The sequence below is a fragment of the Lithobates pipiens genome, unplaced genomic scaffold (assembly GCF_037356315.1).
Source record: "Lithobates pipiens isolate NorthernLeopardFrog02 unplaced genomic scaffold, aLitPip1_a1.2 Scaffold_23, whole genome shotgun sequence".
Classification (NCBI taxonomy): domain Eukaryota; kingdom Metazoa; phylum Chordata; class Amphibia; order Anura; family Ranidae; genus Lithobates; species Lithobates pipiens.
The window spans coordinates 190274765-190290370 of NW_027507785.1; the positions used below are offsets into that span (position 1 = coordinate 190274765).

At 47.4% G+C, this 15606-nt stretch overlaps 1 protein-coding gene across 4 annotated transcripts in view; it reads left to right on the top strand.

Moving 5' to 3' along the window:
• LOC143928076 (coagulation factor XIII B chain-like) overlaps nt 1-15606 on the top strand; it is a 1173165-nt gene that overhangs the window by 928431 nt on the left and 229128 nt on the right. For all 4 annotated transcript variants that reach the window (XM_077452688.1, XM_077452689.1, XM_077452690.1 and 1 more), the window contains one exon: nt 7540-7749. In XM_077452688.1, the coding sequence (XP_077308814.1) occupies nt 7540-7749 (210 nt within the window). The remainder of the gene's footprint in view (nt 1-7539; nt 7750-15606) is intronic.

Here is a 15606-nt window from a genome sequence, read left to right on the forward strand (position 1 = left end):
AGCATTTTTTTTAACTATTTCTGCTATTTTGATCAGAGTGAGCAGCAGCAGCATAGAGAGCAGTTGTACACTTGCATTTGCCGTGTCACTTGCCACGGCACCTGCCACAAGTTGTGGATTGTCCACTTGCCACGTCACTTGCCACAAGTTGGGGATTGTCCACTTGCCACATCACCTGCCACGTCACCTGCCACAAATTGTGGATTGTCCACTTGCCACGTGACTTGCCACATCACCTGCCACGTCACTTGCCACGAGATGTGGATTGTCCACTTTCCACGTCATCTGCCATGCCACCTGCCACAAGCTGTGGATTATCCACTTGCCACGTCACCAGCCACATCACCTGCCACAAGTTGTGGATTGTCCACTTGCCACGTGACTTGCCACATCACCTGCCACGTCACTTGCCACATCACCTGCCACAAGTTGTGGATTGTCTACTTGCCGCGTCACTTGCCACATCACCTGCCACATCACTTGCCACGTCACCTGCCACAAGTTGTGGATTGTTCACTTTCCACGTCACCTGCCACGTCACCTGCCACAAGTTGTGGATTGTCCACTTGCCACGTCACTTGCCACAAGCTGTGGATTGTCCACTTGCCACATCACTTGCCACGTCACCTGCCACGTCACTTGCCACGTCACCTGCCACAAGTTGTGGATTGTCCACTTTCCACGTCACTTGCCACAAGCTGTGGATTGTCCACTTGCCACATCACTTGCCACATCACCTGCCACGTCACTTGCCACGTCACCTGCCACAAGTTTTGGATTGTCCACTTGCCACGTCACTTGCCACGTCAGCTGCCATGTCACTTGCCACGAGATGTGGATTGTCCACTTTCCACGTCATCTGCCATGCCACCTGCCACAAGCTGTGGATTGTCCACTTGCCACGTCACCAGCCACATCACCTGCCACAAGTTGTGGATTGTCCACTTGTCACGTGACTTGCCACATCACCTGCCACGTCACTTGCCACATCACCTGCCACAAGTTGTGGATTGTCTACTTGCCGCGTCACTTGCCACTTCACCTGCCACGTCACTTGCCACGTCACCTGCCACAAGTTGTGGATTGTTCACTTGCCACGTCACCTGCCACGTCACCTGCCACAAGTTGTGGATTGTCCACTTGCCACGTCACTTGCCACAAGCTGTGGATTGTCCACTTGCCACGTCACCTGCCATGTCACTTGCCACGTCACCTGCCACAAGTTTTGGATTGTCCACTTGCCACGTCACTTGCCACGTCAGCTGCCACGTCACTTGCCACATCACCTGCCACAAGTTGTGGATTGTCCACTTGCCACGTCACTTGCCACATCACCTGCCACGTCACTTGCCACGAGATGTGGATTGTCCACTTGCCATGTCACTTGCCACGTCACCTGCCACGTCACTTGCCACGTCAGCTGCCACGTCACTTGCCACAAGATGTGGATTGTCCACTTGTCACATCACCTGCCACATCACTTGCCACATCACCTGCCACAAGTTGTGGATTGTCCACTTGCCACGTCACCTGACACAAGTTGTGGATTGTCCACTCGCCACGTCACTTGCCACATCCCCTGCCACAAGTGGATTGTCCACTTGCCACATCACTTGCCCCATCACCTGACACAAGTTGTGGATTGTCCACTCGCCACGTCACTTGCCACATCACCTGCCACAAGTGGATTGTCCACTTGCCACGTCACTTGCCACGTCCCCTGCCACAAGTGGATTGTCCACTTGCCACGTCACTTGCCACGTCACCTGCCACAAGTTATGGATTGTCCACTTGCCACGTCACATGCCAGTCACCTGCCACAAGTTGTTGATTTTCCACTTGCCATGTCACCTGCCAAGTCACTTGCCGCGTCACCTGCCAGGTCACTTGCCACGTCACCTGCCACAAGTTGTGGATTGTCCACTTTCCACATCACTTGCCACTTCACCTGCCACGTCACTTGCCACAAGTTGTGGATTGTCCACTTGCCACATCACTTGCCACCTGCCATGTCACTTGCCACAAGTTGTGGATTGTCCACTTGCCACGTCACTTGCCACAAGTTGTGGATTGTCCACTTGCAATTGCAATTGTTTAAAATATTTTTCTAATGGTTTTTCATCATTTGCAATAATTTTTGAGATTTTTAATGTAAAAAAAAAGGTCACCTTTAAAAACGCATATAAACGCAAACGCGGCTAAACGCGGGTGCCGCGTTTAGCCGCGTTTAGCCGCGTTTTGCGTCTGAAACGCAGAAATTTTTGTTTCTGAACGCATTTTTTTGCTTCTGGAAAAACGAGATTAAACGCAACTGCATATAAACGGAAAAAAACGAGACTGTGTGCATGGACACATAGGATAACATTGAATGAGTTCAGGTGCAGTTGAAAAAACTGTCCAACTGCATCTGAACGCGCGTTTAACTGCGTCTCGTGTGCATGAGGCCTTAGTTTTATATTCCAATCATCTGAGGAAGGGCACTTTTACCTTAAAAGATGAAAATAGAGGACCCCGCAGAGGTATTGAATTATCAACCAATTTCCCTTATTACCTGTGACCTTAAAATATTTAAAGTGGTTGTAAACCCTGGTAAAAAAAAAAAAAAAACCTGCAAGACAAAGGCATAATGAGCTAGTATGCATAGCATACTAGCTCATCATGAATTACCTTAGATCGAAGCCCCCGCAGCCATTCTAGTCTCCCCCTCTGACCGGCGACCTCTTCCGGGGGTTAAGTCCGGGTATCGCGGCTCCATCGCTGTGATTGTTTGGAGCCACGATGATGTCGCTCCCGCGCATGTGCGAAGGAGCTGCCGGTAACGGAACACAGACTAAAGCGATGGCACATACATGCTATTGCTTCAGTTTGCACCAGTGCGCATGTGCCAATGACATTGGCATATGCAGGGGACAGGGGATATAATCAAAAAAACTGATTGTGAATTGGTGCTGCAACAATGAAAAGCATATCAAAACTATAAAAAAAGAAAGAATAAACACGTGTTACAAACTTAGATAAAGTGAGGTGATTGAGAACAGTCCAAACTAATAATAGTCTCATAAATTGAAAGTGATAAACTCTTTAAATATCAGTGATTCCTTTAAAGATGACTTCCACACAGACTGATATGTGAAAAGACCTCCATCACATGAACATATTGCCGCTTACCAGAACTAGGTGGTCCCTTATTACAGGGACCACACTGCGCAGATGGCTTTAACCCCAGCCTGGGATGAGAATGGCACACAAGGAACTCCTCAGCCTCAATAAAAGCGTCACAGCTTGCAGCAGACTGGTATCCGGACACTTCCCCAGCTCAAAGGTGATCCACAGGCTCAAAATTATGGCAGATATCCCAAAAAGCAAATAGACTCACATAGCGTAAAACCCTTATAAATTTATTGAATCGATAAAGACAAATGAAAACTTATGATACAGAAGAAAAAAATCAGCATAAAGCAAGCCAGCCAGCCAGCCTCGCAAGCAGCTCGTAGCTTCTGAGTAGATCACAAGAAAGACCCATCTTGAGTCCCACCTCCCTTCTAGACGCAGCCCGTCTGGAACTGAACTTAGCACTGACAGCCAATGCAGAGAAAAGCATTAGATGGAGTAGGAGATATTACCATCAAAGAGACAAGACAGGTTCCCTTCTGGCTTCCACCCTTACTCCTCATGCCCACACTTACTCCTTCCCTAAACGTAAGATTGCAAGTACACCCCGGATAAAAAACCCCTCTTTGAGAACCTATACAGCGTACAGCAAACTGAAAGCCCTTTGGATCTATCTAGCTTTCTTGATAATCTCCCAATCCCCACTTTGGTGGCAGAACATAAAGGCAAACTCGAAGCCCCATTCTCTACAGAGGAGGTGTTAGAGGTGATTAAAAATTCAAAGAAAAACTCAGGCCTGGGACCAGACAGGTTTTCTGTTCCCTACTACAAAACCTTTGTGACCACGGTAGCGCCCTACATGGCTAAATTTTTTAACACCAAAACCAAATTCGACCCTCTTGACACAGTTAATCTCCGCGTTTTATAACCGTCATCCCAAAATCAGATAAAGACCCGGGTGAGGTGAGCAATTACAAGCCAATATCCCTGATCAATAATGATTTAAAGTGGAAGTAAACTCCCCTATCGTTTTCAGTCAAGGAAGCTGCCATCTTTGCCTCTGTTTAATCTTCAATTGCTATGGTGCTGCACATGTGATTCGTTATGACACCAGCCATTGGATGGTTTGATAGTTTGGCTGAGAGCACAGCCAATGTTCAGTTAGCATTCTCGGCATGCCTTTTTTTTTAACTGTTTAAATCGATGGGTTTACTTCCACTTTAAAGACTAAAGTCATGGCTGATCACCTTGCTTCCTTTATAAGAGCACACATTCATAAAGATCAAGTGGGGTTTATCCCAGGAAGAATGGGCCCGGACCATATTAGGAGAGCAGTAGACATAGTCTCCCTCCTACAATCAGGTTGGGATGGCGGTTCTAAACAGGCCAGTATGCTGCTGTCATTGGATTTTCAAAAGGCATTCAATCCTTTCTCTTACCTGTTTGCCCTCATGGACCACTGGGGATTTGGCCCTCGGTTTACAGGCCTTCTCAGGGCATTATATTCTACGCCTGAAGCTGGGATTCGCCTGCAGGGCCTCTACTCAGATCACATAAAAACGGCTAAAGGCACTCGCTGAGGCTGTCCATTACCTCCATTAATCTTTGCTATTACAATAGAATCTCTGGCAGTTGCCATTCACACAAAACCCAAACATAGCGGGAGTCAATTGAGGCTCCAACACACATAAATGTGGTCTCTTTGCGGATGACCTTCTCCTCTTCATCACCTTCCCGGTCACCTCCCTTCCTGTCACATGCAATCTTTTAGAAGAATTTTCCAAGGTGTCAGGGAAATAGGTGCATCCCTATGCGCAATTTCGCAAGGTATGGTCGTGTTAACGCACGTCAGCGCACAAGGAGGTGCAATGTGCTTTCTAAAACAAATGCCTGGTGTTGCTTTTGAGCGAACGCGCGATAATACCGTTTTTACAAACGCACGTGCGCAATGGCGCACGTACCAAGTGACACAGGCACCTTGCCTATTTAAACACTCCTCTGACAGTGCTTCATTGCTGGATTATCGTCAGCTTCTCCTGTATACCTGTGTCTGTTATTTCTGCTATCTGATCTCCTGTCTACCGACCAGGCTTGTTTGACCCACTCGTGTTGATCTCCTGGCTCTTACTACCGGCTTGCACCTGACTTCTCCTTGCTTCCTGCATCTGATCTCGGCTTGGCCTACGGAATCTGAATACTCCAGTCTCCTGTTCTGGACTTGTGGCTCCGATCGTTGGACTGATTTACCGTGTTTGACCCCTGGCCTGGCCTTGACTCTGCTACTTGGCTCCCGTTTGTCCTTCCCTTGGACATCCTAAGTACGGTTGCCTCCAGAGACTTGCTCTTCTCAGTTCCTGACACCAGCTGCTACTACCAAGCAACCTGTGCTTCTGTAGGCACTGCATCCCTGTGTCATCTTCAGGGTTGTGCTGCACTCGGCCACAAGGGGAGCCCTCTCAGCATCTCTGCCTCCCTCCAAGCCCGTGACACAAAGTCTCAGGACTGTGGGTTAACTTCGTCAAATCACAAGCACTCAATGTCTTTCTCCAGCTGTCATTGGTGGCTCAACTAAAGGAATCCTTTCAATTTGAATGGAGCGAATCTACCATTAGGCACCTAGGGATAAACCTTACTCCCAAGTTTGAACAATTATATTCTAACTATTTCCCCATTTACCAGAAGCTAGAAACAGACCTTAAAGCCTGGGTCCAATACGAACTTTCTTGGTTGGGCAAAATTAACTCCAAAAAAATGACTCTTCTCCCAAGACACATATCTTTTTCACTCTCTCCCAATTCCAATCAGGCTGGACCACTTGAGCTCATTCCAAAGCGAAATCATTAAATTTGTCTGGGGTAAGTCGGGACACCGATTCTCATGATACACGCTTTTCAGACTAAGGACTAGATGTGGACTGGGTCTCCCAAACCTGATCTGGTATTACCAGGCCGCAAGACATGCCCAGCTTTCCACAGTATTCTCTAAGATGGCCAAACCGGACTGGGTAGTCATTTAGAGACAGGCGGTTCCTTCTCACATCCTAGATGTGCCCACCCACAAATTGCCCTCCCATTCTTTCCCCCTCCCTGTCCCACGCTATAGTCCTTTGGGATAAGCTCAAGAGGGCCTCATCTATGGTATCAGATAGCACACCCTTGGCTCATATATTCCACAATCCGGACTTTAGCCCGGGAATGGAATTTCTGGCCTTCAAGTGTTGGCTGGATAAGGGGCTGTACCGGATCGGACACTTTTTCACCTCTGTGGGCCCCATCTCGCTCGCCGCGTTAATAAACTGGATCTACCTGACTCGGGATGGTTCAGGCAAATATCTCATTACCTTCACTCTATTTGGTGGACGAAACCTAAGCCCCCTCAGTTCTAACCCTACAAACAATGGTGTGGTCAAGTCATTGATCAGAGGAGAGGCTTTTCCATAATTTACTCATCACTTGCTCAAACTATTTTGAAAACCCCTTTACATGCTAGCTTGGGAAGCTGACCTTCAGGAACAGTGGGATCTGACACATGGCACAGGGCCTTCATGAGATCCTATAAGGGTATCCTCAAAACCTCCCCAATGGGTCTGAAAATCATCACTAGATGGTACATAACTCAGTCAAAACTCTCCACTATCTTCCCTTCGGTGTCCCTCCTCTATTTTTGAGGGTGTCCGATGAAGGGAACCATGTTACACATATGGTGGGACTGTCCAAAATCAGAAGCTTTTGGAACACAATCTTCCAAATAATTTCCAAGGTAACGGGGTTCTCTCAAATATTCTCAAAATCTTTTCTTCTTTATCCTCCTAGGCACCAAACTCTCCATAGCCAAAGCTTGGAAGCTCTCCAAGGTCTCCATTCAGACAGCCAAACATAAGATCTCCTGGATCATAAAGTCTCTCAGTCAGTCTCTTTGGATGTCATCTTGATGTTCTTTGTCATTGCTTCTTTGTGTATTACTTGTACGAAAATCAATAAAAATCTTTGAATGTAAAATCTGACTGTTCCCTTTTTGTCGGAATAACTGTAAGTGTGCCAGCTGGGATTTTTACAAGTGTGCTGGAGGAAGCAGGTGTATAGGCAAGTTGTCCCTGAAGAGTTGTTCTAAATCAAGTGGGCATCCCATAATACTCCTTTTTTTCAGCAGGTATACAGACAACAGCAAATGTCCTAACATGTCCTATCCCTTTTTCACTAGTGTGTTTTTTATTATATGTGTTCCAATTGCTGTAACACTGGAGTGCATTACATGCTCCATGTGACAAGGCATTGTATTCCCATAAATATTTTATATCAAGAATCGAGGACTATGAGACATATTTGTTCTTGATAATTCTTTATTTACAGTATGCACAAACATAATTTAAGTGTGTTCTTTAAGTTATTCTGTGTGTGTAAAATAATTATATCTTTTACTTGTTTTCAGTACCTTGTACAGTAAAAGAAGCCGTCATGCAACAAAACAATATACAACTTAAATATAAATATGGAGAAGAAAAAAACAAAAAAGTATACAGTGTACATGGCGATTCTGTGTCATTTGAATGCAAATCTGGATATCAGATATTTGATGAAAAACTTCTGAGAATACAGTGCTTGGATGGTGTGCTAAAATACCCAAAATGCCTAAAGGAAGGTAAACCCGAGAATTTGCAATGTTACTTACATATACACTCTTTCCACCTACAATATTGCTGTTAAATTTGTGAGAACTGTTTAATAAACAAGTAAAAAAATAAATGCATAAATAATACTTCCCACCCAGGTATTTGGGTTTGTAAAGTTGTGCTAGTGCTATTCTAGGTTTTTTTTCCCGCCCATATAAAAGTGTTCAGAATTTTAGATAATTGAGCAAAGAACTTTTGGGGTATAGGTACTGGTAACGTCCTAAAATGGTATAATAGCTTAGGCAGAATTTACATTTGATATGCTGCTATCCTCCCCACACATGAAAGTTGCACTTTGGCTATTTGGCTCATTTCATCCGCCAGTGTGCTCAACAAAGGAGGGTAGTTGTGGAGGTAGGTGTTAGCAGATGAGGGGGATAGCTGCACCCCTAGATAGTTGATAGATGGGGGGTTCCAATTGCATGGGAAGACGTGTTTACGTTTATTTTGAGTGCTGGATGGCATATTGAGCACCAGCGCATAGCATTTATTTGTATTGACCTTATAGAAGGATACTTTCCCAAAATTATTTATCAGGGTTTGAATGGATGTAAGGGAGGTGTAGCAGAGCGTCCCAGAGAGAGCCAGGAAAAGTCCTGTTCGGAGTTTATACGTCTCCCAGGCTCCTCTCGTACACATTCAGAAATCTCTGATCCATGATCCAGTTCAGGTCTTGGTCCTCTTCCCCAGGCTAATTTAAGCTCACCTGAGCAGACAGCCTTTGCTCTCTGCCTGGGACATACAGACAAAGTTGGTCTGTGAAGAGGAAAAGGTCGGTAAAAACTGTTTAGCAGTTTATTTAGAGACTGACAAGCGGTAGGCTTGTTCAGCCCGGTAGTGAGGGCCTGCATATTGTATAGTTAGAGCCGAGACACTGCTAGGATTTGTGTTTTGCTATTTTTGTCCTTTCTTTGTTTTCTGGAACACTGTACAGCACCTATATATGGACTTGTATATAACACAAATAAACACAGCACTGTTTGTCACTACATCCCTGGATTTGGTAACTGTGCCTGAGAAATTGCTCATCCCAGGGAGCTTTGTACCTGCTACCTGTCCCCCAGGTTGCATATGGTGGAGGCTGCGACCAGCTTTAGTAAGTTACTACTTAAAAGGCCAGTACCTAGAGTGACTAAACATGGAGGAAATCCTAAAACAATTGATGATATCCAATGCTGCACAACAGCAAACAAACACTTTGCAACAGCAAGCAAACGCTGCACAGCAGAAAACAAACGCTGCACTACAGCAAGCTAATGCTATCGCACAGGAGCAATCGCAGAAGCTGTTTGAACAGCTAGCCACTGATGCCAAAGCAGATAGGAAAACCTTGACTGAGGTTGTGGAGACGCTAGCACAGTGGTCACCTGCTAAAGTTGATGTTGGAGACAAGCCCTCAGCCATCCATGTAGGTTGCTTTCTTTCTAAGATGACTACAGATGATGATCCAGAGGCCTTTCTGCTAACGTTTGAGCGGACCGCTGACATGGAAGGTTGGCCTAAAACCCAGTGGGCAGGACTGGTCACCCCTTTGCTTTCTGGGGAATCGCAGAAGGCCCACTATGATTTGGAGTCAGCAGAAGCGGGAGACTATGAAAAGGTCAAATGGGAAATCCTGGCACGACTTGGTGTCACTTTGGCAGATCGAGCACAGCGGGTCCACAGCTGGTTCTTCCAAGACGAGAAGCCCCCAAGATCACAGATGTTTGACCTAATTCACCTGGTGAGGAAATGGCTATAGCCGGAGATCCTGTCTGGGCCACAAATAGTGGAGTGTGTGGTCATGGATCAGTTCCTGAGGTCACTGCCAATTCCCATGCAGGAGTGGGTGAGTCAAGGAGACCCCAATTCGGCGGACAACCTGGTGGAACTCATTGAAAGGTATTTTGCTGCAAAGAGTCTGGTCACCACCCCTACAGCCACACGGACTTTACATCCAAAGCCACGGTCTCCCCAGGCAACCAGTAAGACTGTTCCAGGGGAAGTGGGTGGTAAATATGGCAAGGAAATAGGGGGGAGGAATTTTGGTGCCAGTACCGAAGTTTGGCGTCCCAAACAAGGGAAGCCACTGCCTGTCAGCAAACCAAACTGGGGAAACGTCAGGTGTTTTCGTTGCCAAGAACTGGGGCATGTTGCAGCAAATTGTCCATTGACAGATGAACCGATGCAGCGTGATTTTTCCGTTAGGAGACAGTCTATGTTTTCAGCTGTTTCATGCACTGCAGCGCCAAATAGGGGAAAACCAATGTGCCAAATGACTGTTAATGATAAGCCTATTACAGCCTTGCTGGACTCTGGAAGTCTAGTGACTTTGGTTACAGCTGAAATGATTGAACCTGTGAATTGTCATGCTAAAAAAATTGCTGTGATCTGTATCCACATGGATACCTGGGAGTACCCTATAACCACTGTTCGGTTTAAAACTGGCTTAGGTACGGTGACCCATCAGTTTGGACTTGTCCCCCACTTGGTGCACAAGGCCATCAGTGGTAGAGACTTCCCTAAGTTTTGGGAACTTAGGGATCATCCCGACCCGGTCGCAGTACCTGACTCAGTGGCACAGAGGATTCCTCTTAGGGCTCCCTGGGTTTTCCTCTGTCGGTTATGGCAGGAGAGCTGGAGGAGTCTGAGGAAGTCCCCACCACAAGTAGAGCTGGACAGCCATCTGTTGAATCCGAGCCTACGTTGGAGTTTGCTGACCTTAATTTGCACAAAGAAAATTTTTGTACTGGGCAGAGAAAAGACCAGACCCTTGCCCGGGCCTGGGAAAATGTAATACTGATTAATGAGGTACCTGTCGAACCAGGGAACAGGCCCTGTTTTCCTTATTTCAGCAGCAATGAGGATTTACTGTATCGTGTATGTAAAATGAATGATGAAGTGGTTGAACAGTTGGTGGTCCCTAAGCCATACAGACGGGTGGTGTTGGAACTTGCCCATGGGCACTTGCTAGGAGGCCATTTAGGGGTTGAAAAAACGACTGAAAGGGTGTTGCGCAGGTTTTACTGGCCTGGGGTACAGAAAGATATTGAGAATTATTGTCAATCCTATTCTGTGTGTCAGCCCCACTACCCCACTTCCGAAGTCCTTTAGTGCCATTGCCTATTATTGAAGTGCCCTTTAAGAGGATTGCAATGGACCTTGTGGGTCCACTCCCCAAGTCTGCCCGGGGTCATCAGCATATCCTAGTAATCATGGATTATGCTACCCGTTACCCTGAAGCGGTTCCCTTACGCACCGCGTCTGCTAAAAACATTGCCAAAGAGCTGTTTATGGTGTTCAGTCAGGTGGGCATCCCTAAAGAAGTCCTTACAGACCAAGGCACCCCATTTATGTTGCAAATAACTAGGGAGCTGTGCAACTTGTTTAAGGTGACACAGTTGCGAACCTCAGTGTACCATCCTCAAACGGATGGCTTGGTGGAACGCTTCAATAAGACGTTAAAGAGCATGTTAAAAAAGGTTGTTGACAAGGATGGGAAAAACTGGGACTTCCTGATACCATACTTGTTGTTTGCCATCGGGGAGGTTCCCCAGTCCTCTACGGGGTACTCTCCATTTAAGTTACTTTATGGGAGACACCCTCGGGGACTCTTAGACATAGCCAAAGAAACTTGGGAGGGGGAACAGACACCCCATAAAAGTGTAATTGAGAACATCACTCAAATGCAGGAGAGGATTGCAGCAATCATGCCGATGGTAAAAGAACACTTACTCCAGGCCCAGGCAGCCCAACAGAGAATATACAACAGGGGGCCCAACTCCGGGTTTTCTCACCTGGTGACAGGGTCCTGGTGTTGGTTCCTACTGTTGAGAGCAAGTTCCTGGCTAAGTGGCAGGGTCCCTTTGAAGTAATTGAAAGAGTTGGGGAAGTCAACTACAAGGTGTATCAACCAGGAAAAGGGAAGCCCGAGCAGGTTTACCATATACAGTAAACCTATTAAAGCCCTGGAAGGATAGACTGGCGTTAACTGCGAGGTCCCTCCCGGTAACGCTTAAGGGTACTGAGACCCCTCTGATCTCTGAGGTCACGATTCCAGACACCTTGTCATGTTCCCAATAACAGGAGGCTAGAGAGTTCCTGATAAGGAATAGAGGGAAATTTTCAGAGTTACCTGGCATGACTTCAGCAATTCAGCATGATATTGTTACTGAACCTGGGGTACGTGTCAAGCTCAAACCATACAGAATTCCTGAGGCGAGGGAGAAAAGACATCAGCAATGAAGTTAAAAGAATTTTGGAGCTAGATGTTATTGAGGAATCCAATAGTGACTGGTCTAGCCCCATCGTGTTAGTCCCAAAACTGGATGGCACTTGGAGGTCCTGTAATGACTTCAGGAAGCTTAATGCAGTGACAAACTTTGACACATACCCAATGCCCAGAGTAGACGAACTTATAGACCGACTTGGCAAAGCTCGCTATATTACCACTTTGGACTTGACAAAAGGGTATTCGCAAATACCCCTGACTGATAGCGCCAAAGAGAAGGCCGCATTTGTGACCCCGGAGGGTTCATTTCAATATAAAAAAAATGCCTTTTGGGTTGCAAAATGCCCCCGCGACATTTCAGAGGGCCATAGACAGGACCCTAAGACCCCACCGACGATGTGCATCAGCCTATTTAGATGACATAGTGGTATATAGCACTGACTGGGAGTCTCACTTGCCTTGTGTCCAGGCTGTCCTTGATTCCCTCTTCAAAGAAGGTTTTACGGCAAATCCAAAAAAATGTGCCATTGGTCTAGAGGAAGCCAAGTATTTGGGCTACACTATTGGCCGTGATGTCATAAAACCTCAAGTGAGTAAAATAGAAGCCATCCAGGAGTGGCCATGTCCTGCAAGCAAGAAGCAGGTCAGGGCCTTTCTTGGCATTGCGGGGTATTATAGAAGATTTATTCCAAATTTTGCAACTATAGCTGCCCCTCTGACAGACCTGATGAAAGGTAAAGACTCTGTAATGGTCAAATGGTCCTCAGGAGCAGAGGAGTCTTTCCATGTCCTGAATAGTGATTGACGAACTTCCGATGGGACGTTTCGCGAACGCGGACCGCGAACGAGGCCGTCCGTTCGCGAAACTGAACGTTCGTGGCGGGCCCCATTGACTTCAATGGGAGGCGAACGTTTCAAACCTTTAGGTCAAATTTGCAGCCACAAGATAATTATTAGCTGGGCAAACATAGTCCCACCACATGGCCAATGACATAACACATGTATGAGGTGAATTTGGGATCGATAACTACAAGCATTTTTTTTTATATGGGAAATTGTTCTGACAATTCAAGACTGTGGAGCGCATGAAGGCAATGGAGGAGACGGAAGGTCAGGGACCAGGGTAGGCAAAGAAGAGGGTGCAGGAGATAATCACCAGCAGCGTGACATACAGCAATGACACATGCACCGTGATAGAGGCATCTGACAACAGCACCGTGATAGAGGGCACTGACATCAGCAGCGTGACATAAAGCATTAACACCAGCACCGTGACATACAGCATTGACAGCAACACTGTGATAGAGAGCACTGACATCAGCAGCGTGACATAAATCACTCACACCAGCACCGTGATATACAGCACTGACAGCAGCACCATAAGCAGCCCCAGGAGGAAGTCAGCACAGCACAGGGATGGTGTGATCCCCTCATAATAAGAACCCCCAGGTGAAAATCAGCACAGCACAGGGATGGTGTGATCCCCTCATAATAAGAACCCCCAGGAGTAAGTCAGCACAGCACAGGGATGGTGTGATCCCCTCATAATAAGAACCCCCAGATGAAAATCAGCACAGCACAGGGATGGTGTGATCCCCTCATAATAAGAACCCCCAGGAGGAAGTCAGCACAGCACAGGGATGGTGTGATCCCCTCATAAGCAGCCCCAGTAGAAATATGACACCGCTCAACCTCTTCAAAGAGGAGGGTAGGGGCATATAGTACGGTGTGCTTTTTTGGGACAAGGAAGTGAGCCAAATGAAGAAAGAAGGTCTGTGTGCTTGATTAAAAAAAATGTTTATAGACATATACATGGTCTACTGATCACATGTGTTGAATTCCTCCGAGATCCATGCCTCATTCATTTTTAGAAATGTGAGGTAGTTAACACTGTCGTGAGCTAGGCGAGTACGCTTATCGGTCATGATCCCCCCCTGCTGCGCTGAACGTCCTTTCGGACAGGACACTGGATGAGGGGTAAGCCAACGGTTCCATTGCAAATTGGGCAAGCTCTGGCCAGAGGTCAAGCCTGCCCACCCAGTAGTCCATGGGTTCATCACTCCTCAGAGCGTCCACATCGGCCGTTAACCCAATGTAGTCGGACACCTGATGGTCTAGGCGTTCCCTGATGCTGGATCCGGATGACACCTGTCGATGGGTCAGCTGAAAGAATGACCTCATATCCGAAGTCACCAACACATCTTCAAACCGGCCTCTTCTTGCAGGCGCTGTTGGATTGGTACCCGCAAATCCTTCTCTGGGAGTGGGAATTGCTCCTCTGCCAGCGCACGCAAAAGCAGAATGCAGCATTTCTCGAAGCAAGGCCTGGAAGTGCTGCATTCTGACAGCCCTCTGCGACGGCGGTAACATTTCCGCCATTTTGTGTTTGTACCGGGGGTCTAAGTACGTTGCCACCCAGTACTGGTCCTTGACCCTTATGCTTTTTATACGGGGGTCCCTATTATTAAAACACTGGAGCATGAAGGCCCCCATTTGCACTAAAGTGGAAGCGGTGTGGTGGCCTGGCTCCTGCTCATCATCCAGGATAATGTCGTCCTCTTCATTCTCCTCTCCCCATCCACGCACAACAGGGATCCCAGAAATGTTTAAAGCTCCTTCTTGCTCCTCCTCATCCGCCCCGGCACCATCCTCCTCTGACTCCTCTTCGGACTCCTGTTGTTGACTTGTCTCAGATAGAGTAGCCCCCCCTGGGAATTCATCCAGCATTGCGACTTCCTCATCTTCCCGCTCCTGCACAGCCTGATCAATGACACAACGCAATGCACGCTCCATAAAGAAGGCATAAGGTACCATGTCACTGATGGCGCCATTGCTGCGACTGACCAGTTTGGTGATCTCCTCAAATGACCGCAGAAGTCTGCATGTGTCGCGCATGAGCAGCCACTGGCGCGGTGAAAAAAACCCCAGCTCCCCAGAACCGTTTCTTTCGCAGAGTTCATACAGGTAGACGTTAACTGCACGTTTCTGCTGGAGCAGCCTATCAAGCATATAGAAGGTTGAGTTCCATCGCGTCGGGCAATCGCAAATAAGACGTCTGACCGGCAGATTGTGTCGCCGCTGAATGTCAGCAAGGCGAGCCATGGCCGTGTAAGATCTTCTGAAATGGGCCAAGATTTTCCTTGCCTGCCGCAAGATGTCCTGGACCCCAGGGTATTTGACAAGGAATCGCTGCACGACCAAGTTTAAGACGTGTGCCATGCATGGCACGTGCGTGATTTTTGCCCTGTTTCAATGCGCTAAGCAGATTGGCACCGTTGTCACACACCACTTTACCAACTGTCAAATTGAGCGGTGTTAGCCACTGATCTGCCTGTGAACGCAAAGCTGAAAGGAGTGCCGGGCCAGTGTGGCTCTTGGCTTCCAGGCACAACAGACGCAGCACGGCATGGCAACGTCTCACCTGGCATGTGGAATAGGTTCTGGGGAGCTTGGGCGGTGCAGCGGAAGAGACGCTAGCAGCGGAAAAGGAGGAGTCAGCTGAGGAGGAGAGGGAGGAGGATGGAGTAGGAGGAGGAGAAGAAGAGTCAGGCCTGCATGCAATCCGTGGTGGTAAAACCAAATCTACACGGGTGCCACAGGTTACATGCTTGACGGC